This window comes from Glycine max, chromosome 3 (assembly GCF_000004515.6).
Source record: "Glycine max cultivar Williams 82 chromosome 3, Glycine_max_v4.0, whole genome shotgun sequence".
In the NCBI taxonomy this organism is placed as follows: domain Eukaryota; kingdom Viridiplantae; phylum Streptophyta; class Magnoliopsida; order Fabales; family Fabaceae; genus Glycine; species Glycine max.
Window position 1 is genome coordinate 33,395,191 of NC_016090.4, and position 25,392 is coordinate 33,420,582.

Below are 25,392 nucleotides of genomic sequence, written 5' to 3' on the forward strand. Positions count from 1 at the left end.
TTAAAAGGAGAATGAATTATGAAAATATATTTGCAAGAATGTAAAGGAAAGCCATCAAATCTATTTTATTTTTTATCTCTACAAAACCTTCCATAATTATTTAGAAATACTAGATTGACACTCTTTTTTGCGTTACATCCCTTTAAGGTTTAACAAACATTATGCTGCACCATATACTCTTATAAGGGAGGTTATTATAAAAATTAAAAAAAACAACAATATTTTATATAATTCAACAAAATATGAATGTTAGTATAAACTATAACCTGATCTGGAAATTAAGACCCAGATTCATTAAAATAATATGTCTGGCATCAGTCATTTATCTATAAGTCAACTATCATGACACTTCATTTTTTGACAATAAAAATGGCAAAAGTTAGACCTGCAGCGTTTCACATTAGATTTGAATTCTAATAGATGGAGAAAAAATAATACTGCTCTCAAAATATTAATATTTGTATGGGAAGTGTCTTGAAATCGAGAGGAGAAAGACACGAGAAAATGATGGAAATTGAATGAATAATATTGAATTGAATGGACTGAGACTGCAAGTGGGTAATGCACAAATAAAATAGCAAGTGGGTAATGCAAAAATAAAATAGCAAGTGGGAAACTAATTAAGAACATATCACGCGGGACACACGAATAGAAAATGAAACATAGATCGATGGAGAATAATAATTGCACATATATAAATTAATCTCCTAGAGCTATGGTAATGAAAAATTGCAGATACATTAGCAAAAGCAAAGCAGTTGAGGAAGGGTATGGGAAGAGAGAGCTTCATACATTTCTGAAGAAAGTAAATATTTGAACTAAGACAGAGCCTTCCATCACAGGTAAATACAAATTAAACAAGCCATGTTCCTCTGTTTAATTGTCAATGGAAAAAAAGTTTTTTGGGTCTGGGTTTGTAGGCACATCTTGATTTCCTTTGATATTGTTGAGATCTACAAAGTTGATTAATTAGAATATTTATTATAAGATATGGACAATCATTTTCTCTGAGTTAGGTTTCGGAACTGAGTTGAATTCAATGCAAATGTAATACTTATCGCATGTAAAATATAGTGTTTACTTAACAAATGGTTTCAATGCAATTTACAGATGTAATATAGAGATTAATTTGTTGCATGGCACTCTATACTGTGTGCTGACTGTGTTCCATGTTTTAATTTTTCCATTGTTAAAGTGATTAATTGTGGATGACGTATCTTTCAATGGAAATTTTGGTAATAACTTCTTTGATACTTGATTATTTTGTAATGTTTTTATTTTGTTTCCATAAAAAAAAAGATTAGGACCTTATTTAGATAAATCTCTCAATAAATATAAGAAAACAAGAACATAAAATGAATTAATTATTTTTTACCAAATTAAAACCAAACTTTAACTTTTATAAAGGTCTTTTGTGTAAACTTTTTCAGAAGTTAGAAGTTAGAAAATAGTTTCTTTTACTATAGATATTTATTTAGAAACTTTGGCCTAAATACAAATGCTTAATTTGACACAAGGTGTTGGGAATAAATTTGTTTGTTCATGATCAAAGTCATCGTGTAATCAATTCTAATTTTAATAATAAAATATTATTTTATTTTCATTATCATATTTCACTATTTGATTAAATGGTCCATTTGATAATGTCCTTGATTAAAATTAAAGACTTGTTATTATAATAAAGATTATGATAATGAAAAACAAGTTTATTCTAATTCTAATCTAAACCGTTTTGATAATAAAATTATTATAAATAAGATATCAATAATCCGGATAGATTAATATATATGTGATAGTATTTATTAGATAAATATTAATAGATCTAATTTATTAATTTGCATGTATAGATGAGTCACATGTTGATGTGATCATTGAATTGACTCAATTGAAATTTTCTAATGGTTAAAATTTATCATAAATTGTCAATAGAAGATTTTCAAGAAGAGGTATAATAACTTTATTTGACCTGAGATTGTCATAGTAATTAACAAGTTATTTGTTGTATTTTAATTCCGGACACCTAATGCTTTAGAACACTTGTTGAATGGATATTGGATATGATTAAATACCTGTAGAATTAATGATTAATCAAGAATGAATCCATCAACTCTTGGTAATGAGTTTGAGCTCTATGAATAAAATTATATCCTGGTCAGTAAGATTAAATGAGAGAAGAAATGAGTTTTTTAAGTCATTATGAGTTAACTCAAAAGGGTTTGACAGTAATACCATACTCTAGAATTAACCCGCTGTAAAGATGGAAGAAATTATTACACTACTTTTCTAATGGTTCTTGAAAGTAAAATGTTATTTCATGTTATTCGGACGTTAAGGAGTGTTACTAGACATCTACCTTGATTAGTATATTAATTTGATTAATATACTACCGACTTAGTATTGAACCTACACACAAACAAATGTTCTAATCTCTGTTAAAGAAATTATTTTAATATTTGATGATTAATTAAATTAGAGAATTTAATATGATAAGATAATTAATTGATTTCAAAAAGGTGAAATATTATTATATTTTTGCTTACACTTAAAAATATAGATAATAAGAAAGATTTAGTGAAAGAAGAAAAACAAACATGTATGATTATCTATTTGAGATTTTGGTTGAAAAGACGACTAAATACAAGTTTGACTTGATAAATTATTATTTCAATTTTAATTGCTAAATGGTTAGCAATAAAAGGTAACAAGAAAATAATATAGCTTAAAAAAGATACTATCCATAATGATTTTAATTTTATGAAAAATTTGATAGTTTTAGCGTGTTATAAATAGAGCCTTAGGCTGCACGTTGTAATTATCCCAATATCACTTATCTATTCTTCTTATTTTTTTTCACTTGTCAAAGTTGTTGACAGGTCATCAATAAGTATATTTTTTAATATGTCATCTGTTTATAATATAATTTAAATATAAAATAGATCCTTTTATTCCACAATATGTGTTTTTAAACACCCTTTTTCTTACACAAGGTTGTGTTAGTAACAAGTGATTTATTGTAGGTTGATTAGTTTTCTCTTTGTTGAACTGCTATAGGAAAAAGGAAGTATTGTTTGAATGGCTTCTTCTGCAGCTAGTTACACTGCAGTACCTGAAACAGAACCCCGGATTGAACACATAATTAACATCAATCCTAAAGACATTGAACCTGCATGGCATGATGTGTGCTGCATTTACAAGGTTCCTCCTAATCTCAAAAATTTGAAGGTTGAAGCCTATGCACCACTTTTGATCTCAATAGGCCCTTTTCATCACAACAAACCAGAACTAGAGCCAATGCACAAACAGAAGCAAAGGTATTTTCTTTCCTTCTGGGAACGTGTCACAAACAAAAAGGCTTTGGCCAAATACAAAGCCTTCCTCAATGAAAACATCGAAGCAACGATACGCCAAAGGTATTCAGAGCCGATTACTAGCTTCAGCAATGATCAGTTTGTGGAAATGATCCTCTTAGACTCGGTCTTCATTTTGGAGCTGTTTTTGAGAAAATCAGAAAAATCTAAGCAAGAAAAGGATTACATGTTCACCACACCATGGATTTACAAGGGTATACAAAGAGACCTCTTGCTACTTGAAAATCAACTTCCAATTTTTGTCTTGGATGAGTTACATAGAAGGGTTTGTAAGCAAAATGGTGTTAGCTTTCTTGAGCTTGCATTTAACTACTTTGAAGATTATTATCCTTATCCACACAAATCAACAACAACAAGTGATTATGATCAAACTAAAGAGATGGTCAAGAAGAACTTCAAATCTTGTAACCACTTCACTGATTTGATAAGGCTTTTCTACCTCCCAGAAAGGGTTCATGTCAAGGAGTGGATGCCATCAAAACATTTCACCCCTTGTGGTAAAAATGAATGTGTACTTAAGACTGCAGCAAAGTTGAATGAGGCAGGGGTTAGCTTTGAGAAATTGCACCACCACAAGTGCTTGTTAGACATAAAGTTCAAGATGGTTCCTGTTTTGAGCTGGTTTCTATGCTTAGGTTGCATACCATGCTCTATGTGTGTCAAAGCTCGTTTGCAAATTCCTCAGTTGAAAGTGCTCCAAACAACAGAATGTGTCCTAAGGAACCTCATTGCCTTGGAGCAGTGTCACTATTCAGACCAACCTTTCATATGCAACTATGTTTCTCTAATTGACTCTTTGATTCACACTCAAGAGGATGTGGAGTTGTTGGTTGACAAAGAAATCATTGTGCATGAACTTGGCTGCCACAATGAATTGGCAACTATGATAAATGGTCTTTGCAAGCATGTTGTGGTGAATTGCAATTATTATGGCAAAACATCAAGGAAACTCAATGATCACTACAATTGTTGTTGGAAACATTATATGGGTATGTTGAGGTCAGTGTACTTCCGTGACCCTTGGAGACTCAGCTCAACTGTTGTAGGAGTTGTTATCTTCTTGTTTGCTATTGTCAACTTTCTTCGAGTTACCAATTTATATCATCCAAAAGACTGAATTGTTTGAGTAGTTTTATTCGACTCCAATAGAATTATCTCATATGTAAAAGATATATGTATTTGATATAAAAATAACTGAACTGTTTGGTGGTGTAATTTAATTAATTAGTTACTTGATTTCCTTGTATCAATGTTCAGCCAGTAATAAATCTAGATGCATGTCTGGTTAAAGTTTCATTAATTAGAAGGCGATTAACTCATCAGTTTTGAGAAAAACATGCTAAATCACGTGAATGTACTTTTTTTTTTAAAATGATGTGCATAATGTTACTGTAATTATTTGTTGCATCAGGCATTTATTTACTTGTTTTTAATTTTTAACTATATACGTATATATTAATTATGAGACGTTGGTTCATAAAAAAATTATGAGACATTGGTAATAGTTGTCATGTAATTTTATTTTCCATCAAAAGGTTTATATGAATATAAAAAAAATTGTGTGTATGTAAAATAAATATAAGAAAATTAAATAAACGGTGCGTTTATACGCGCGTGATTGTAGAGTATATGCAGATAAGTCTGTTATATTTTAAGTCATATAAATAATGACTTTTTATTTATTGACAGTTTAATTATTTTTTTTTACATTAACATATCACGTCTAAACTCTTACAGGTATAACGCGTAAGTATGATATTTTCCTTACCTAAATATGCAAAGGTTTATAAGAGATCATGTGAAGAGGCTTCTTTGCAAAACCTAATCATTAAAATCATTGGCGAATTAAAAATCCTAATTCAATAAGTACAAATTATAAAAAATAAAATTAGTGGATTTAATTATATAAATATAAATGAAATAAAATATAAAAATATAAAATTTTATTTATAAACTTGGTAAATTCTAAAAAATAAGGAGATATAAGTACACACCCTTATATGACTCTAAGTCCGCCACTTATTAAAATAGATTACAAACTATTATAATTTGATTCATTCTTTGATATGGACCAATATTTATTTTGGTGTCAATGATAACAAACAATGAAAAATATCAGCAGATGTGCTGAAATATGGCCTGTACAATTCAGAAAAAAAAAAATTATGAGCTGTACAAAAGACAAGCAAAGTATGAACGGTGAAATATTTACTAAACCTCTTAATCAAAATACTAGGGTTGGATTATTCAAGTCAACATTTTTAATTTATAAGTTGAAATTTGAGCTAGATGCATGTGGAAGAATAATTAATCATACTCCACTTTTGAATTCTCCCATTCGTTTACTTCTTCCGATCGAGCTTTGCTAGTAGCTAATGCCTACCTAGCTACCCGAGGAACTGTGGAAGCATTTATTAATCGGAAAACCTAAAACTGGGAATTTTTAATTCCTTTGACTAATAAAGTTGTCCTTATCTTCTTAGGTCATGAATGGTAAGTATCACTTTATCCATCTCTTGCAAAAATAATACTGTACTTTAGAATATTTTTCTGTATGTAACAAAAAAAGAAAGAATATTTTCTGTACGTTATTTTCCGTGGGTGTCCTTCTCTCATCTAGTTTTTTTTTTTACTTGATATTGAGCATTATTATATGATACGATTACTAAGACTATTCGTAAGAAATTGGGCAAATCCTACTTATTCATTTTTTATATATCTACTCTTGTTCATTTTTTATTGTATAATCATATAATATAGCAAATAAATATCATTAAAAGATTAAACGGAGATCATCTCATATTCTTTTATTTAAGCCATCTCAAGTCTCATGTTCTTCGTGCACGAGACTTGTACAAAAAATTAGTACAATTATCATTTCTCTTCTAAGAAATGATATCACACTTTTCGAAAACAAAAGGAGCAAGATATTTTTTGCATATATATTTATGGACTATGAAAGTAATCCTTACTATTATCATATTCCAAGCTAGCTAACATGGAGCTTATAGGATAATTATAATAATCGGTAAAGATATATATACTAAATCAATATTTTAATCTATTACTATAGAATAATTATAGTAACATATTAAATTGATCACAATTAATGAAAAATCTTATAAAATCTTAAAGATACAATAATCTAATGTTATGAAATCCAGTTTGACCCGATGGGTCAGTTTCGTTATTGGACCGTTCATATATATGACTCAGGATGATTCGGTTAAACCTGACCAATTTTGAGGGAACCCGATTTTACAAACACTGGACTATACGCGAAAAAAAATGAACCACCTCTACAATGTCATTTTGATGTCTCATTATTATCAGTTGTTATTTTGAATTTTGGAGTATGGATAAACTTTTCTTAATCAAATAATATTAGTTATGTACTTATATATAATAGATCCATATATAATTTTGAATTTTTAATATATATTGGATCAAACCGGACCAATTACTACCTCATCGATTGGACCACTGATCCATTATCTCAACCGGTTCAATCAACAAATCATTTTTTATAACAATGAATTAATCCTAATAATAATGGAAGATCTCACATGATCTCAATAAAAAAAATTAAACAAAATGAAATAGTAGAAACTGGCCTAAAGGATGCACCCATTATGTCTTTGGCATTTAGCAACATTTATATGGAACATGCTAGTTCTTCGCCAACAACATGAACCTCCTGATTTAGGATTTAATTAACTAGAACAAAACATTTACATAGGAAGCAAGTGCATTTCATGGTTTATGGATTTTTCTTGAATGAAATATTGAATAAACATGACAATTAATGAATAAATCATCACATAATTAAGCCGCAAAATATATTTGTAGTTAGCGTGCTAGAAACATGACTACGTATATATATTGTCTCCGAAAAATCTAAAGAACAGTAAATATGATGTTTCCTGATGAGAGATTTGTTTTAGAGGGGCAGAATTTAAAAGTAGTCTTACTTTTAAATGAGGACGTATATGAAGGATCCTTTATAATATTGATATTGGCTTAACCATTTTTTTTTCAATAATATTGATATTGGACAAAGTATGAAGGTTGGTTTTGGAGGTCTACCGAGAAGGTTTTGCCGCAGATCCGATGACATCTCAAATAAAGACACCACTCTAATACTTTGGAGAGAATAATTTACAAGAAGAACCACATATACAATTTTTCACAATATTGCAATCCACAAATAAAACAGTTAGAGGGACTAATCCATTATTTAAAAATTGACCTTATATGTATGTTACTTCTAGAAAATGCAAGGAATGAGATATAATAATGATGTTTATTGTAGATCCCAAAAGAGATATGAATTGGATTAAAAAAAAAAGGAAATAGTGTACGCATGCACTTAATCAAGCTATTATCTAATTATAAATAATTATATATGATAAATTTATTAATCTTTAAAATAGTTACTTTCAAACATAAAAAAAAATTACTCTCAACATACCATGTGTTTGGAAATACAGTCATGATGCAATGTGATAAACCACATCTAGGTGCTAAAAAACACAAAGCAACATTTATTAGCTTCAAAAGAAACCTGGAAAATCAGGTCATCAAATTGTAACCAAACATGCTATATACTACCAATGACGATTTCTGTTTTTTTTTTTGTGATATACTAATATGTAATTTAAACTTTAAATAAGTAATTTAAAATAAATAATTTTTAAAAGAGTGCTTATTTAATAAATAGATAGGATTTTCTTATCAAAATAAGTAGAAAATTATTTTTTAAGCAAAAATAATTTAGACAAACACATTAAAAAAAATAAAAGGTGTTTATTTATATTTATTAAAATAAATACTTTTTTTAACAAATAACTTTAAATAAATTAACCTTATATCTAAGATAGAAGAAACAAAATATATTTCCTGAAAAATGTTAATTAGTGTCTTTAGAATATTGATTAAGAAGCTAATTTTTTTTATTAGGATACCTAAAATTGTGAAGTGCATAACTTTATATTTTTTTATGATTTCTATAATAAATATTTTTTTAATTTCTTAATCAATATGGATACTGGTTATGAAGACTCGTTATCTCTTATTAGTAAAGCAGAGAAATTTTACAAAGAAAATTTCCTGCCTTTTTTGCATGCAAATCCTGCTAAAAAAATTCTCGAAAATCACAAGATATTGATATAATCTTTTATTATTAAAGCATAAAAGTTTTACAATTTTTTCCGCATTTTTTGCATGCAAACTTCACTAAAAAAATTGTATTGATATTATTATTAAAGCAATATGTATTAATTATTATCTTATTGATATTAAAACACGAATCAATGAATATGTTATCATAAATCTATATAGTAAATGAACCAAGAAGCACGCCTGTTGATTTTCATCTAAATCGAACGGTTAACAAAGTAATAACCATATGGCCAGTCCTTAATTGCATCATTAATTAGTATCCTTAATTTTCATCATTGATTGGAAACTAGTCAAATAGATCTTAAAATAGAAAAAATATATTTAATAACACCACATTATTTTTAAGCCAATAAATTTTATAATTTTCAGGATGAAATCTTCTTATAAAATAATCCCTTATTATTAAAGTGGAGAAGTTCTAAAAAGAAAATTTCCCATCTTTTTGCATGCAAATTTCGTTAAAAATCTTATGCAAATCACATAACATATTATTATTATTATTAAAACAATCTGTATTCATTACTGTCTTATTGATATTAAAAATGCGTATCAATGAATGAATATATTATCAGAAACCTTTAGTAAATGAGCAAAAAAAATGTATAAACTTACAGTAAAAAAAAAAATATAATGTATAAAGTTTTTTGGTCTGAGGGGAATAAAATTATATTATATCACTCATTAGAAAAGATTCAATACAAGAAAAATCATGATAAAAAAATTTGTTGACAAGCAAAAATATCTTATTTCTCTTGCAAAAGAATGAACAACTAGATTCATTTGCGGACTTACAAACTAAGCATGAATGTTATGTAAAGATGATAAGATATGATTGCAGCTCCTTACCTTACCATGGGGGTTAACATATATTTATATCAGTTGAGATATTAATATCTATTAACCTGTAAGTCAAGTGTGGGCTCTTAAATTATGTTTTCTGTAAACAATGGTACCTCTGGTGCCATTCTATTTATATTTTTATATCTAGATATACAAGTATATATTTGCTGATTTTAAAAAATAATTGCAGCTCCTTAACATTCTCCTGCTTCATTATTCTGAAATTTTGCAGCTCTTATGCAGTCCATCATTTGCTGATTTAACAAAATGATTTTTGCAGCTCTTATGCAGTCCAATACTTATTTAAAGTTATATTATATCTTTAATTCTTAATATTTGTGATTTGTAGGTCCTGAGAGTAAAAGAAATGTACAAATATAATGGGAAATAAAAGATATACAAATCAATTAATTTCAATTCTTAGAAGAAATTTGTTTCGCGAATTTGATTATATTCATATTTACTAGACTGTTATTCTCGTTCAAAGATGTTTTATAAATACTTTTAATTCTTGAAAATAATTGTATTTACATTACTTCACTCTAAGAAAATAATTGGGAGATTTAAATATGATCTATCATATTCTGCCTTGTCTCACTCAATCACGTCTTTCAAGTTTTCTCTAATTCATTAGAAAGAACTTTTTTTATACTAATGTGTAAAAATTAAACAAAAAAAGACAAAGAAAAAATAAATATAACAATATGTTTTTTTTAATGAATATTAATGAACAAAGTGAACTTAAGTTTTTAAATTGGTCGACAAATGTAAATGCAAGTGAGAAAATAAAATACAACAAAGTAAAACAAGATAGCAAGTGGGAAAGACCACATGCCTATAAGATAGTTGAGAAGATAATCTAATATCTATGGTTTCTTATTCACTAGATATAATATTTTCTCCTTTTTCAATATAGATACTTTCCTTCGAAAACAATTCTATAAGAAATATAGACATATATCCATTCACAAAGATTTCAACCTTAAAAAATAATATTCTCTATAATTAACCCAAATTAGAATCCTATTTTTCACCAATAAAATTAGAATGAATTTGATTTAATTTAAAAATTCAATCCCATGTTTGCAACCTAAATACAAGATTCTTGATTATTGTGATAAATGAAAATATTTAAATACGGGCATGATTTTTCTTTTGGTGAATAAATACGAAGCATGATTTGTAACTAAATACATAATTTGAACTATTTTTTGTGTGTGTGAAAATGAATTAATTTTTTTATCTAATGATGATAATCAAATAAAATATTATAATCAAGTTTGTGAAAAAAAAAACATTATAATTAAGGTTGACCTAACTGGAGATAGGATCGAATTCTGACAACTGACATCTCAAACAAAATTATATATTAATATTTATCGATAAAAAAATTAAATATTATAATTAAGTATCAATCTGAATTATTCGAAATTCTAATAAAATATTCCCATTAGTGACGACAAGTAAGAATTCTTACCCTGCAGAAAACAAATTCACATGCAAAAGCACAAACAGACAAATAGAGCATCACAATTCACAATAACTCACATACCAAGGTAGCAACATAAGGAAGAGGTCGGTAGGTGGTACTCCTTTACACCCTTAAAAAGTTTTGTAACCATTTCAGTGAAACACTTACTTTCTATTCCACTTTACCAAAACCACCAAAGCTTGTGGTTTTTTAACTCTTGGTCTCATTTGTCAATGGAAAAAGGCTTTTGTGTTGGCATCCTTGTTTTGATTCCTTCTATCATGTGAAACAAATCTTTCATTTGGTGTTGGTGTTGCGTGTGTAAGTCTTTGTATTGTCAAGTTCAAATTTCTTGTTAATTATTTTTCTTCACAAAGTTTATAGTTTCCCATCTTTTCTCAAATATAAGTGCTATGCAGATCATTGTGAAAGGTGAAAAGAGCCAAGGTTTAAAAAAAAACAGTCTATAAAAGGTTTTGAAGGTTTTTGCAACCACGAAGTAATAGCCTTTGTAGCTGCATCAATCACATTTACCTGCAATTTTGAACAATATTAAGCATTTTGTGATTGCAATTTTTCTTCAAAAAATTTATAGTTTTCCATCTTTTCTCAGCCAAGGTTTTAAAAAACAGTTAAAGGTTTTGGAGGTTTTTGCAACCACGAAGTAATAGCAATTGTAGCTGCATTGATCATATTTATCTGCAATTTTTTTTTTAATTGTGACTACAATTTAAAACCTTGAAAGTGTAGCTATTAGTTCTGTTTCAATGTATTATTGCAAGTGATTTATGTATTTTTTTTTCTCTTACTCTCAGGGAAGAAAAAGTTGTGTTTCAAATTTCAATGACTTCTGCTACTAGTTATACTCCTTCACCTGAAAACAAACCTCAGATCCAGCACATAATTAACATTCCTGAACAAATGGAGCCTGAGGTGCATGATCAATGTTGCATTTACAAGGTTCCTCATCATCTCCTGAAATTGAATGTGGAAGCTTATACACCACAGTTCATCTCAATAGGCCCTCTTCACAGTGACAAGCCAGAACTAAAGCAAGAGAAGCAGAAACAAAGGTATTTTCATGCTTTTTGGAAACGTCTATCTCACAAGCAAGGTTTAGCTTTGTCACAATACAAAGCCTTCCTTGAAGAGAACATAGAAAAGATAGGTAATTGTTATTCCAAGCCAGAACTTCACAAGGAGGAAAAGTTTGTTGACTTGATCCTCTTAGACTCTGTCTTCATAATGGAGCTGTTTTTGAGAAAAGCAAACAAATCTGAACAGAAGAATGATCACATGTTCACCACATCATGGGTGTGCAAGTTGGCTCAACGTGATTTGTTACTACTTGAAAATCAGATTCCCATGTTTGTGTTGGAGGAATTGCACACAAGGGTCATCCTTGGAGACAATGGCACAAAAGAAAACAGTGTTAAATTTGTTGAGCTTGCCTTTAACTACTTTGAAGACTATTATTTTTCACACAAGCCAAGTTTTGAAGTGGAGATGATCAAGAAGTGTAAATCTTGCAAACACTTCACTGATTTGATCAGATACACCTTCTTGCCTACAAAAATCCAGGTTGAGGGGGTGAATAATGTGAGTGTGAATCCATCACAACATTTCACCCCTTGTCAAGTGGAATGTGTTCTTAGAACTGCAACAAAGTTGAATGAGGCTGGTGTTAGCTTTGAGAAAGTTCAAGGTAGGAGCTATTTGGACATAAAGTTTGAGAAAACTCCAATCCTCAGCTGGTTCTTATGTTTTGGTTGCTTACCATTCTCCAAATGGTTCAAAGCTCGTTTGCAGATACCCCATTTGAAAGTAGACCAAGTCACAGAATGTGTTCTAAGGAACCTCATTGCCTTGGAGCAGTGTCACTATTCCGACCAACCTTTCATATGCAACTATGTGACTCTAATTGATTCTTTGATTCACACTCAAGAGGATGTGGAGCTGCTGGTTGACACAGAAATCATTGACCATGAACTTGGAAGCCACACTGAATTGGCAACTATGATAAATGGCCTTTGCAAGCATGTTTTGGTGACTTCAAATTATTATGGCAAAACCACAAAGGAACTCAATGAACACTACAACTGCTGTTGGAAACACTACATGGGTATGCTGATATCTGTGTACTTCCGTGACCCTTGGAGATTCAGTTCAACTATTGTAGGAATTGCTGTTTTCTTATTTGCTGTTGTTAACTTTCTAAGGATTATTGGTGTGTTTCGTCCAAATTATTGACACTAATGATCTTAGAATTTTGCCTGGCACATGCTAATCACTTAGTTTGAAATTTTTTTTTTTTTTTTAACAATAGCAATGAAATGTGTCTCAATTATGAGATTAGTTTCTTTTTCTCACAAATAATTCAATTAAATATCTAAACTTTATCATCTACAACAATTTTTTTTTCTTTCAATGACACTAATAAAGCTTGAACTTAGAATTTTGTATCAATTGTCTGAATCTCACTAAGCCTACCTTAATGAAAATAGAAATTTGCACAAAATAAATGCCTCCTTGTAGAAGTTAAACTATATCTATCAATGTTCATGTAACTAAATTCCTGGATATTTGTTTTCAAATCTTCCTGATAAAAAAAATCATGTTATATAGAAAAATTAGTTACTTATGTTTTCACAAATGCTTCTTCAAGGATTGAGGCAAAAATATGGCTCTAATATCATATTAGATTTCATCTTAAAACCAATTGACATTAAGTGAAGTTGTCAAACAGGTATATAAACTGCACTCCAAAGATTGAGCCAGTCGATGTGGAACTTGGGTATTTCTCAATGATTGCTATCATAAATACATTTTTGGAAACTTAATGATTACATTAACAAATCAACTAACAGAATTACAATCATAAATACATTTACTATGTAGTTACAGCAAGTGGTCAAGCCATTCATGAGTAAAATTATGGGATTTTGCTATGGTATACAGGGGAAGCTCTGCTTTCATGTAAATCATGAATCTTGATCATTAGATCAAATCAAATTTCAGATATATATTTTAAGTATCATATAACAGATAAAATGGAAGCCATGAATTTTCATTGAAAAGTTCTAATTAGTTGAATGATTGAGCATGTGAATATTGTCTGCTTTGTTGGTTGAAACTTGAAAAAGTTAGAACATACTCCATGCTGTGAAGTGTGAACACTGAACACTATTAGTCAGTCTATTATTACTGTTACTCCAAAACTTGAAATAGCAAAACCATTGGAATGCGTGAAGAGCCACTGGACCACACTATTAGTCTGTTACTGTGTTATTGTATTATTAGCACTGCTACTCCATACTCTGAACATGCCACTTTTCGCGTAGAGCACGATTTCGGCTTTTAATTTTATTATTTTTTTACGAGATTTTAATTTTATTTATCATTAAATATTAAATTTGAAATATATATCAAACACGAGGAAGGAAGTCATACTTGTTAAGTAAATTGTAATTTTGGTCATTTTTAATTAGTTTTGGTCTTCTTATTTAAGACGACAAATAATTAAATTTTCATGAATTTGGTAACCTTCTCTTTATATTCATTTGATTATAAATAATTTGAGAATTAAAAGTTATTTATTTATTAATATTTTTCAATAGGGTAAGCTTAATTATGAATACTATATAATCGGATTGATAGACAAACTAACAAAAATATTCTGTATTTCTAGAGATATATGTTGAGATATGGACAGTATAAGCCTACTAGCATCATTGATATGTGTAAGCCTTATCTTGGGGTGTAGTGGAAAACAATGAATTTTTCCCAATTGTGGGTATACTTGTGAATTACTGAATTATGCTAGGAATTGTAATGGGCTTTTTGTATCCTCTCCAGCACCACTCTCTCTTCGGCTCTCTCCAGCTGTAACTGTGACCCTTGGATTTAGGCAAAGGTTAAGATTAAAGCTCAACAACAAAAAAAAAAAGTTTCATTTGTTTCTATCTCAAAACTCAAAAGTGAAACCCTATTCAGTTGTATTATATATCCCTCTCTTTCTCTCTCTGACGCATGCAATGAATTTCTGTTTTTATCCTCTGATACCGATTGCATGCAGCACCAATGCACCATGATGGAGCTGCTTGCTCTGGCTGATGATCTTCGTGAACGATGCAGGCATAATCCAGCAGAGAGTAGATGCCTAATTCTTAAAGAATGAATTATTTTTTAACATTGACTTTATCACCCTCCAAATGTGATTTTTTTAATTTTTTTTTATCAGCAATAACAAATAATATTAAATTGTACACCAAGTGCTAAAAAAAATAATTACAAGAATCATGATCAACTCGATCAATCAAGGACATAATCAGCTGCAAAAGTTTCTTTCCACCAACTGATGTAACAATTAGGATTTTTTTTACTAACGACAATCATAATCACTTGAATTCAGGATTTAGTTATATTTAAGACTCTTATTTCTCCAAAAATATATTTAAAAGTCTTTTTTTTAATAAATTTAGCCTGGATGGCCAACTGAACTACCTCCTTTAGATACAATTAACATTTTTTATTTATTGAAACAAGACATTAACAATTTGATGAGTCTTTAAAGCATTTACCACGAGAGATAATGTAGTTTGATAAGTTCCATCATAGAAGCAGAGAAATTGAGTAAGGTGGCAGATATTAAAGATAATCCTGAAACACTCCATTATCTCCCGACGAACAGGTTCATTCACATCTTATTTTCCTTTTTTATTTATTTATCTATTTTGGTGCTATAAATCATAGTAATTCAATTTATTGCTTGTTCCTATATTTGCAAGTTCTCTAAGCTACATAATTTATTGGGTATTTGATGGGACATACTACTCACTCCTCGTGTCTAGCTTTCTTTGGTTTGATATATGCCAACTGGGGTTGAAGTCTTCTAAAATGCTTTCTTTTTCATATTGTTTTTCTTAGCTAGCTAGAAATTATGTTCTATAAATGCAAGTGGTACGTTCTAGGCCATTTGGGGAACTGATATTTGTTTTCGGAATGGTTGGCAACCATTTCCTTTCAGATATATGTTTATACTTTGTAGAGTGAAGTTGTGAAAAGCTGAAACTGTTGCAGAGAGTAAAGCAAATTAAATCGGGTTATGATTCGTAGCAGAAGAAGAAAAAATATATTTGGATATTCCAAATGAGAAAGAGTTAAAAGAGAAACAACATAAATATAATAATGGATGATATAATATAATAAAAAGAGAAATAAAAAAAGAGAGATATTAATAAGATATTTAGATATCATTATTACTAATAATTAAACTGAACTGTTTCTTTTTTAATAATTTTTTTTCACAGCACATATTTTTGTTGCTATTCATATGTTTTTATAATATAACCAAGTCAGTATTATTGTGAAAAGGCCTAACAAATTGGCTTCCTTTGAAGAAGTCGCAAAACCAGATATATGCATAGCATGATATGATGAGGCTACTCCATGCACATCATGAGTTATTATAGTGAATTAAACAAACAAACTTGTTCCAGTTCAGACTTTAAAGAGTCTTGATATTCGTCTATTCCATTTTGGAGTGAATTGGGATGGAAGATAGAGAGAAAAAGTAATAAATATAATAGGTAGAGTGATAAATTAAAAAAGAGAGAGATAGAGATAGATGGAGAGAAAAGAATGAGGTGGAGATGGAAGAGAAAACAAATATATATGAGTATCATTTTTTGATCTAGAAAATGAGGTTTAAAGTTGAGGAAAATTAGAGTTTATGGACCTTTTGCCGATTTTTTCAAAATAAGTCTGGAGGTTTATTTTTTTATTATCAAAATGATATCATTTTTTCAATAAATTATCAAAATGAATAGATTTTAAAAAAATTATCAAAATGGGTAATTCGTTTTTTTAAAGATTATTTCAGATATATAGATATAAAGTGTTGTGGATGAATTTCACATGTGCACACAATCATGACCTAGTTTGATTTTGGTTTCTATATATTACATAGTGAGGAAGTTAGTAACATGTATTTCTTAATTTGTTATAGGTAGAATATGACATTCTAAGAATTGGTCATATCGGCTTCCCTCATGTCCAGAAAGCAAATATTTCAATGATAAAAGGTAGATATCTTTATATATGGTAATGCTCATATGTACACTAGTGTTGTCAACACAACTCTATATGGACAAGTAATCTTTTATATATCTTGTCAGTCTTATATCATCTTTATCATGGGATATAGGTTGAGTTTTATTAAACTTTATGTGTCTCGAATATTCTTTAATAGTAAAATTTCTTTATTAATTATTTGTCTTTGTAAAATATTAACTTCTATAATGCACATTTTCTAAATTTATGTCTTTGATTAACTTAGGAGTGAAGAATTTTATGTATTTCAACACCAAGATATGAAACAGAAAAGGAAGCGAAAAATGAAAGAAGTTACCTAATTAAAATGTCGGATTGTTATTCTAAACCAGATACTATATATGAAGATCAAGGATGACGAAATTCTAACTCTAGAATCCAAATTTCATATGGAACATTTCTACATTTACTTGGCAGAATAACTACCAAACAAAGATTTAAAGATTGAATGTGAAACGATTCATGTATTTTTTCCAAATAGCTTATTTAGCTCATGCATGCGGTAATTGAACGTTCTTATAGCATTATTATTATTATAATTCTTTTAACCCCTATCCTGTTTGACGTAAGGTTCTTTTATTGCATACCACATTAATGTTAAGGTTCTAACCTTAATTATTGTGAACAATAATATAGACTATTCACACAATAATATATAAGCGATTTACACTGGGTCACATACGAGAATGTAAGGATTGCTTTATGTAGTCAATAGATATGAATTGGTGTAAATAATATTTTCTTTTCCTCCATTTAATATATATAAAATAGGGTCATGCTGATTATCTAGAATTAAATACCACCAATAATGTTTGCAGTAACACAATAACCTTAATTACCCTTAATTGTTGTGCAGTAAAAAAATTGTTGGGTTTGCAGCCACGTTACTATATTTTAGTGCAGTGATTAAAACTATGTTTGGACAAATCTTTTTATAAGTGTTTACAGGAGAAGAAAAGAACAAGGTAAAAAAACAAAGTTAGTTCTCGCTTATGCCAAACTTTTTCATAGAAGTTTTTTTCATTTTATTTCTCCAAAAGCTAAGGTGAATATAGATTGATTTTAGTTTATAAAAAAGTTTAAAAATTTTATTTTCTATTATAAGTATTTGTGGAGAAATTTATCCTTATATTAATTTACAAGAATTTTTTTAAAAGATCGAAGACCATGTGCAATGTTTTTCTTTCGCATGTGCTTTTTATTTCATTAGACTATTAGACTTGCTATGCTTTTTGTTCGTATCCGCATGTGTTTTTTCCTAATTATATTTTTAGCTTATTATTATAATGCTATTCTTTAATGGTTGTTTAAAATTTATTTTAAATAAAAAATAAACATGTTGTCTTTCCATCCATGTAGCATGTAGTAATTTTTTATGTGTGATTTATTTAGTATTTTATAATTTTTGGTAAAAATTAAAATTTATTATTGGTGGGCGTGAGTCCAACCCAACTCATTGACCCAATCAATCCAATTCAAATTAAAGAAGAAAAAAATTGGATTGGTTTGAATCATCCATTCCATTTGGTTTTTAAAATTATGAAATTGGCTGGTGATATTGATTTGAGTATTGAATTTCAACATTAAAAAATTTAAACCAATCCAAACTCATTATTTTAGAAAACTTTTAATTTTTATGTTGTATAATTTTATAATTCTACATAAATTTTATAATTCCCACTTATAACATTATCCATTAGTTTTTTTTCATTTTATTATGTTTTTCTATTTTTTTCTCTATCATATTTCATTTTTGTTATTTTTAATTTTTATTTTATTTTATTAAGTGATCCAATATTGATCCGATTTGAACCAACACAACAAGTGTAACCAAATTGGTTCAGTTTCAATTATCAATTTCTTTTAAAGAAAATTGAATAATTTCACATTGGCTAACATTGATTATAATCAAAATATCTCTTAAAATCGAATCAATCCAACCCACAATTATCCCTATTTTTTTTTAATTGCCAAAAGTATTCTTCCATTGATAATACCTTTCGAGGCAAATAGATCACATGAATATATTTTGCCTCTCCCAACAAAGCGAACTATATGCTTAATAATGTTGATAAGTTGAAGTTAATAAATTAAATGAGTTTTAGAAAAGTCAATAAGATGAAATTTGCTACCAAAAGAAAGGTTTTTTTTTTTCTTTTTCTTTTCACATTAAAGTTGCATAATTTTTTTTGGGACCCCTTTAACCATGAGACCTAGGCAGACACACCTCAAAACAACACCTATGATTGACATATTTTATGAAATATGCTATTATAAGACACATTATTTTTTGGCATTGAATCACATGGGGTTCGAATTGGATTGCCCACTTAAGACCCAAATTTAATTTTCTCAAAGAATCTTTAGATAGCGCTTGATTAAATTATACTTACATGCATTTGAGATGAAAGTTTCAAAAATTATTACAGGTCTCACACCTTTAAATTTTACTTTAATTCAAATATTTAATTTTTTTCATCCCTGTTCACTTTCACATATCTTTCATTCTTTTAAACCAAATGGACCCGTGTGCTTCAATTGATTAAAGACCAATTAGGTGTTGTTGACAATGATTTATGCACCCATATAAAAGAAAAAGGTTTATTATTTTTTAGTTTATAATTTTTTTGGATTTATGTTTTTAGTCCCTAATCTAGATTTTGACTAGTCAAAGTTTCAAACTTGTTCTCTTATATATATCACACACACAAACATCAAAGTTGTTGAGGAAATGATTCAATTAGTAGGAAGTTTTTTATAATGAATGATATATTTGTAAAAAAATCTTATATACTCACGAAAGTTACAATGTAATCAAACGTGAGCATATTTATTTTCCAGAAAATATATTAAGACTAATCAAATGTATTTTACACATTCTCAAACATATGATTCCTAGTCGTTGAGTTTTTTAGAAATCATGATTAATGTGACTCATGTAAAGCTTGTAGGCCTTTAATCTTCTTCATCAATGGAATCCTTTGCTTTTTGAAGATCAATAGCAACAAAATGGAGAAGGAGGAATGATAATTGGAGACGCTACTTCAAGAAGAAGATAAGTCAAGGACAAACTCACCACCATAGGAAGACATGGATAAAAGTTTGGAGAGATAGGAAAAGATGAGTAGAGGGAAAGGGAGAAAGTGGAACGAAATTTTGAAAGAGAGAAGAGGGAGAATGAGGTTTGAACTTTGAAGTCTAATTTCTCAAATCATCAAAGTTGAAAAATTACACACACAAGATTTCTATTTATAACCTAAGTGTCACAAAATTTTAAGAAAATTTGAATTTCTATTCAAATTTTACTTGAATTTGAATTTGTGGAGTCAAATTTAGAGCCAAAATTTCAATAATTATGATTAATGAATTTCAGCTATGGTTCAACCCACTAATCTAATATCAAATCTAAGGTTTTCCACTAGGTATGCTTAGGTGTCATGAGACATGTAAAACATGAAGGACATGTACAAAGTGTGACTATATGATATGACAATGAGGTGTAAGAAGTAAATGTTCACCTCCCCCTTAGGCTGGTCCGAAATTTAATTGGATTAAACTTATCTCAATTTAATTAAATTTATCTCCCATCACACACATCAAATAGCGCACTTAATGCATGCGAAATTACAAAACTATCTCCAATACAAAAACTAGTCTAAGTGTCCTAAAATACAAGACTGAAAAATCCTATATTACTATGGCACCTTTCCTACCATGGTTATCAAACTCTCGAGTTTACGAGTTCACTCACCCTCTGTGAATTGACTCTTGAGTAAACTCTTTTTTTTTAGTAGACTCTCGGTAGACTTTATAAACTCTAAGTAAACTTGATAGACTCTCAAGTTTACTATCGAGTCAACAAGTTAAAAAAATAGATAAAAATGTAAATCATTTTAGGTTATTTTTTGTCTGTTTAGTATTCAACATACCTTCATTTAGTGTGTTATTCTCAAATACAAAAATTTTCACCTTTAATAACATCAAACACTTGTTCTCTAATAACATCAAATCCTTGATGTGAATGATCTGTCACTACTATAACATCTGCAAGTTATTATCTAGTAGTGATACATTACTAGACTTGGTTATTTAAGTATTGTAAAATTTATGATTTACTATTTTACTTTATTATTTTTTGAATTGTATAATTAGTATGTTATTTATAGATATTTTGTTATTATTTGTATATGAAGTTGATTCTTACGAGTCTACACGTTGAGTACACGAGTCGAGTCTATGAAACTCTCACGAGTCTACGTAAACTCTCGAGTTTAATAACCTTGCTCCCTAGAAGCCCTAAATACAAGACTCAAAGATAATGAAACTCTAATCTCATATGTACAAAGATAAGTGAACTCATACTTAGTCTATAAGCTCAAAATCTATCCTAAAACTTATGAGAATCCTAGGATAGGATTGCATTAATGATTATCATGTATATAAAAAAAATTTCGGCTACCAAATGCTCCTTAATTGTAAATAGTGTTTGGAATGCTAACAAACATGTCAGATGAGTTGCACATGATATTTAATAATTTTTGGCCAACGTATTCTTGTCTTCCTCATTTAACATTTGGGCAGTATGCGTAAAGATATAAAAAAAAAATAGGAAAGTGAAGAAACAAGCATGGAACCACCATTACAGCAACCAAAAATCACGGAACCCAACCCACACCATAAATTGCAACAAAAGAAGTCACGAAGATTTTCAAAACGTGTTAATCAGAACCAATTAACATAAAAAAAAAAAAAAAAAAATTCAGAACATTCAGCACAATGCAACTAAGCAAATCCTCCCAATTGTTAACACCCAATTCAACCAAAATTTGTACCATTTACATAAGCTAAATTTCCTTCACCTGCACAAGGAAACCTTATAAAGCTAGACATCTAATTACCACTGCATATCATTTAATTCATTCAATATTCCAAGCCGAACAATGACTTCACAACCCACTCACAATTTTAGTATCATAAAAATTCAGGATTAATTGATTGCATTGATGAGATTACATTCTCTATTGACACACTGTTTATTCATTAATCCATGCATACATGTACGATAGGAAAAATTAATGCATGATTTGAGACTATGCGCGCATTCATAATTCCAACTAGTTATTTTTCACTTGACATATAACATATTCAATATAATTACTAGAAAGAATTGATAAAACCTGGTTATGCATCACTAGAAGATATTTTCTGACACAACAACTAACATAGGTTTATAGTATTAATATTAAGAGTAATATGATGAAGCATGGAAGCCATATATGATGTTTTTGGGTTTATGAGAGGAAGAAAAATAAGGTGCAGAAAAGTATCTAATATTTTATTGAAACAACTGTATATATAAAGAGCACAAAACATAACTGATACATCCATTGTTTGTAGGTATAACAACATAATTTTAAATATTTTAAATTTATATAAAAACAGAATCAGAACTCCTAATCTGAAATCTAAACAACAACAAATCAAACCCCTAGAAACAAGAAGAAAATAAGCACTCCATGGTTGTAGCTGTTATTTGCAATAATAATCCAAACTGAGTTACATTTTTGTTCATTCTAGAAGAGATAACGACAAACACGGAGGAATTGGAAGACAGCAAAAACCAGCACAGCAATACCCACCACAGTGCCACTTGCCCTCCAAAGATCTCTGAAGTACACCAACCTTAAAGCCGCAATAGTGTGGTTCCAATCGTTCATGTAATGGTCGTTGAGCTTATTTATAATGTGATGGTAACAAGTTGAGTTTGTGACAACATGTTTGCATAAACCATTAACAAGAGTTGCCACTTCCTTATCACTCCCAAGTTCATGCACAATCACTTCCTTCTCAACCAGCAACTCCACATCAAGCTGAGTGTGTATCAGAGAGTCAATGAAAGAAACATAGTTGCAAAAGTAAGGCTTGTCTGGATAGTGAAACTGCTCAAAAGCAACGAGGTTCTTGAACACACGTTCAGTTGTGTGGTCTACCTTCAATTGGGGAATCCTCAAACGCGCTTTGAAGAGCTTCGACAATGGAAAGCAACCAAAGCAAAGAAATGAACTCAGAATTGGGGTCTTCTTGAAGGCTATTTCCAGTAACCGCTTGTTCACATCACCTTTCTCAAAGCTTATCCCTGAGCCTTGTAACTTTGTTGCAGTTCTTAGAACCTGATGAGCATGACCGGCTTCACACTCGGTGGGAAGGTAAAATTGCCACCTTATCAGATCAGTGAAATGTTTTGGTCCTTCTGGATTCTCTTCAGAATTGCTTCCTAGAGGACGTTTCGAAATCTCACTCCTATCTTTTCCTTTTGACTTACAAGGTTCCTTCAGACAGTGGAGTATGTAACAGGAACAGTGTTTCTTGGTTTCACCAGAAGAAGACATTTGGGTGTCATAGAAAGCAAAGTACTCAGTAGCAAGCTTAACAAACCCCGCAGTGTGTTCATCCTTCTTGCTTTCACGAGGGACAACATCATCATAGAGTTTCTGCAGCACAAAAAAGGGTATTTGGTTCTCTATAAGGATCAAGTCCCCAGCGATGTTCCTGCTAAGCCATGAGTGTGTCATGATCAGATCATTGTTGTTTTTAATTCTAAAGGATTCGGTTCGCTTGTGGTTTTGCTCATGCTTGGCTTTGTGTGATTTGAACTCGCAGTTTCTCAACATAAGTTCCATGATGAATACGGCGTCCAGCAGCATCATGTCCACGAATGTATCTTTGGTTATGTCAAGGAATTTCTCTGCATAGCATTGTCGAATCTGCTTTTCTTCGGTCTCAAGGTAGTGTTTGTATGCCTCCATTTGTTCGTCTGAGACACCAACACGTCTCCCGAAGAATTGGTAGTATCTTAGCTTATGCTCTTGCATTGGCTTGAGTTCTTCTTTTTTGAAGTGAATTGGACCTATTGAGATGCACTGAGGAGTGTAGGCATCTTCCTTCACCTTTCGGAGATAGCAAGGAACCTTGTAGATGCTACGATCAGACAACCTTAGCTCTTCTGGGACTCCAAAGTCGATCAGGGCATGTTTCACCCTCTCAATATATTTGGTTTCATGTAATGAAGCATGAGCAGAAGGAGAAGGATTGTTATTAGTAGCAGGTTCCATTGTTGCAGCAACCCAACTTCAACTTCCTCTAATTCAACAAACACATAACTTCAGTATATAAAGACCAAAATCAAACTATGCCATCGTTATTGTACACCTGTGAAATTCATGAACAACAGTACCTTCCTTTCTTCAATTAAAGATTCAATTAAAAACCTATTTGTAAAATGAGTCCGGCTAACACGAAACCATCCAATGAAATATAAGTATTGAATTTTAAATTTTAAAGTGATTGTGTTTGCACACTTCTTTCTCTTCACACCACCTGCTTATTTAGTTTTCTGAATTGTATTATACATACTGGAAACTAATTTTTGGAATGTAAAAAATACAGTGGTCCAGTGAGAAAAAAGAGAATGTAAAACGAATTTCCCTAATTTTTAAATTTGAATTAAAGGTAATAGCATGTTTGGAAACCCATTTAAGAAAGAAGAAATCATGTTTGACATGAAAAAACTACAATTATTAGTTTCTTAAAATCACATCCAAGATGTAGAATCAAACAGACTATAAGTCTTTTTAGCCTGATCTAATCACGGCAGGATTCAACCTTAGACAGAGAAACCTGCAAATAAAAAGTCTTGAAAAAACCTGCATTTTCACTCTTTTAAGTCTCAATTGAAACCAGAATTTTAAACCAACATACCCGTTTCTCAATCTCTTCACAGTAAGCCAATTTCTTAGGCTATTTTGAGAAGAATAATATGGACATGGCTATGTTATAAAACGCATGAATAGAAAGAAAAATATGTTGTAAAAATGCTTTAAGGTTAGTTTAAATTTCTAACTATAAAACTTCAGATCATACAGCAGAGTTTCCTCTCTGCAACATTTTCATTTTTTCACACCCTCACTCTACCAACATATTTGAAAGAAATTTGGTTGCCAACCAGTCTGAAAACAACAATCACTTTCCCAAATGGCTTACAGAGAAAAGAAAAAGAAAGCATTTTAGATGACTTTAACAACAGTTAGTATCAAAAAGTAAAGAAAGACACTAAAAGTGAATAGTGTGTTCCAACAAATAGCAAATCAATTATATATGTTGCTTAGAGAACAACTCGCAAATACAGAACATGGAAAATGCTAGAAATTACAATGGATACAGTTCAGAACCTGACCTTTTTATCAGGAGAAAATAAACAATAGCTGCCATAGTGCCACCTTACACAATGTGTCCGTTTTTATCGTGTCCAAATGTACAGGATGATGACTGAGGAAGACTTCAAGCCACATTTATTGAATCTGAGTGAGACAGCTGTTATCATTCAATTTTACTTCAGATGACGTTGAGCGATGTATTGAAAAT

At 30.0% G+C, this 25,392-nt stretch overlaps 3 protein-coding genes across 8 annotated transcripts; 2 read left to right on the forward strand and 1 right to left on the reverse strand.

Moving 5' to 3' along the window:
* Positions 1-654: 654 nt before the first annotated feature.
* On the forward strand, positions 655-4,586 carry LOC100801122 (UPF0481 protein At3g47200). 2 transcript variants are annotated; one of them, XM_014773698.2, is made up of 2 exons: positions 655-842; positions 3,018-4,586. In XM_014773698.2, the coding sequence occupies exon 2, from the start codon at positions 3,073-3,075 to the stop codon at positions 4,483-4,485; it is 1,413 nt and encodes a 470-aa protein (XP_014629184.1). In that variant the 5' UTR covers positions 655-842; positions 3,018-3,072; the 3' UTR covers positions 4,486-4,586. The 2 variants fall into 2 exon arrangements, with proteins under 2 accessions (XP_014629184.1, XP_003520436.1); XM_003520388.4 differs by having other exon boundaries at positions 656-842; positions 3,052-4,586.
* A 6,393-nt stretch (positions 4,587-10,979) lies between these two features.
* Positions 10,980-13,139, forward strand: LOC100801669 (putative UPF0481 protein At3g02645). 4 transcript variants are annotated; one of them, XM_006576669.4, is made up of 2 exons: positions 10,980-11,181; positions 11,676-13,139. In XM_006576669.4, exon 2 carries the CDS (start codon positions 11,704-11,706, stop codon positions 13,108-13,110), a length of 1,407 nt encoding a protein of 468 aa, XP_006576732.1. In that variant the 5' UTR covers positions 10,980-11,181; positions 11,676-11,703; the 3' UTR covers positions 13,111-13,139. The 4 variants fall into 4 exon arrangements, with proteins under 4 accessions (XP_006576732.1, XP_006576734.1, XP_006576733.1 ...); XM_006576671.4 differs by lacking the exon at positions 10,980-11,181 and adding an exon at positions 11,188-11,524; XM_006576670.4 differs by lacking the exon at positions 10,980-11,181 and adding an exon at positions 11,188-11,359.
* A 9,146-nt stretch (positions 13,140-22,285) lies between these two features.
* Positions 22,286-25,392, reverse strand: LOC100802731 (UPF0481 protein At3g47200). 2 transcript variants are annotated; one of them, XM_003520391.4, is made up of 2 exons: positions 25,205-25,392; positions 22,286-24,111 (listed from the first exon to the last, which is right to left on the reverse strand). In XM_003520391.4, exon 2 carries the CDS (start codon positions 24,081-24,083, stop codon positions 22,545-22,547), a length of 1,539 nt encoding a protein of 512 aa, XP_003520439.1. In that variant the 5' UTR covers positions 24,084-24,111; positions 25,205-25,392; the 3' UTR covers positions 22,286-22,544. The 2 variants fall into 2 exon arrangements, with proteins under 2 accessions (XP_003520439.1, XP_006576735.1); XM_006576672.4 differs by having other exon boundaries at positions 22,286-24,180; positions 25,205-25,365.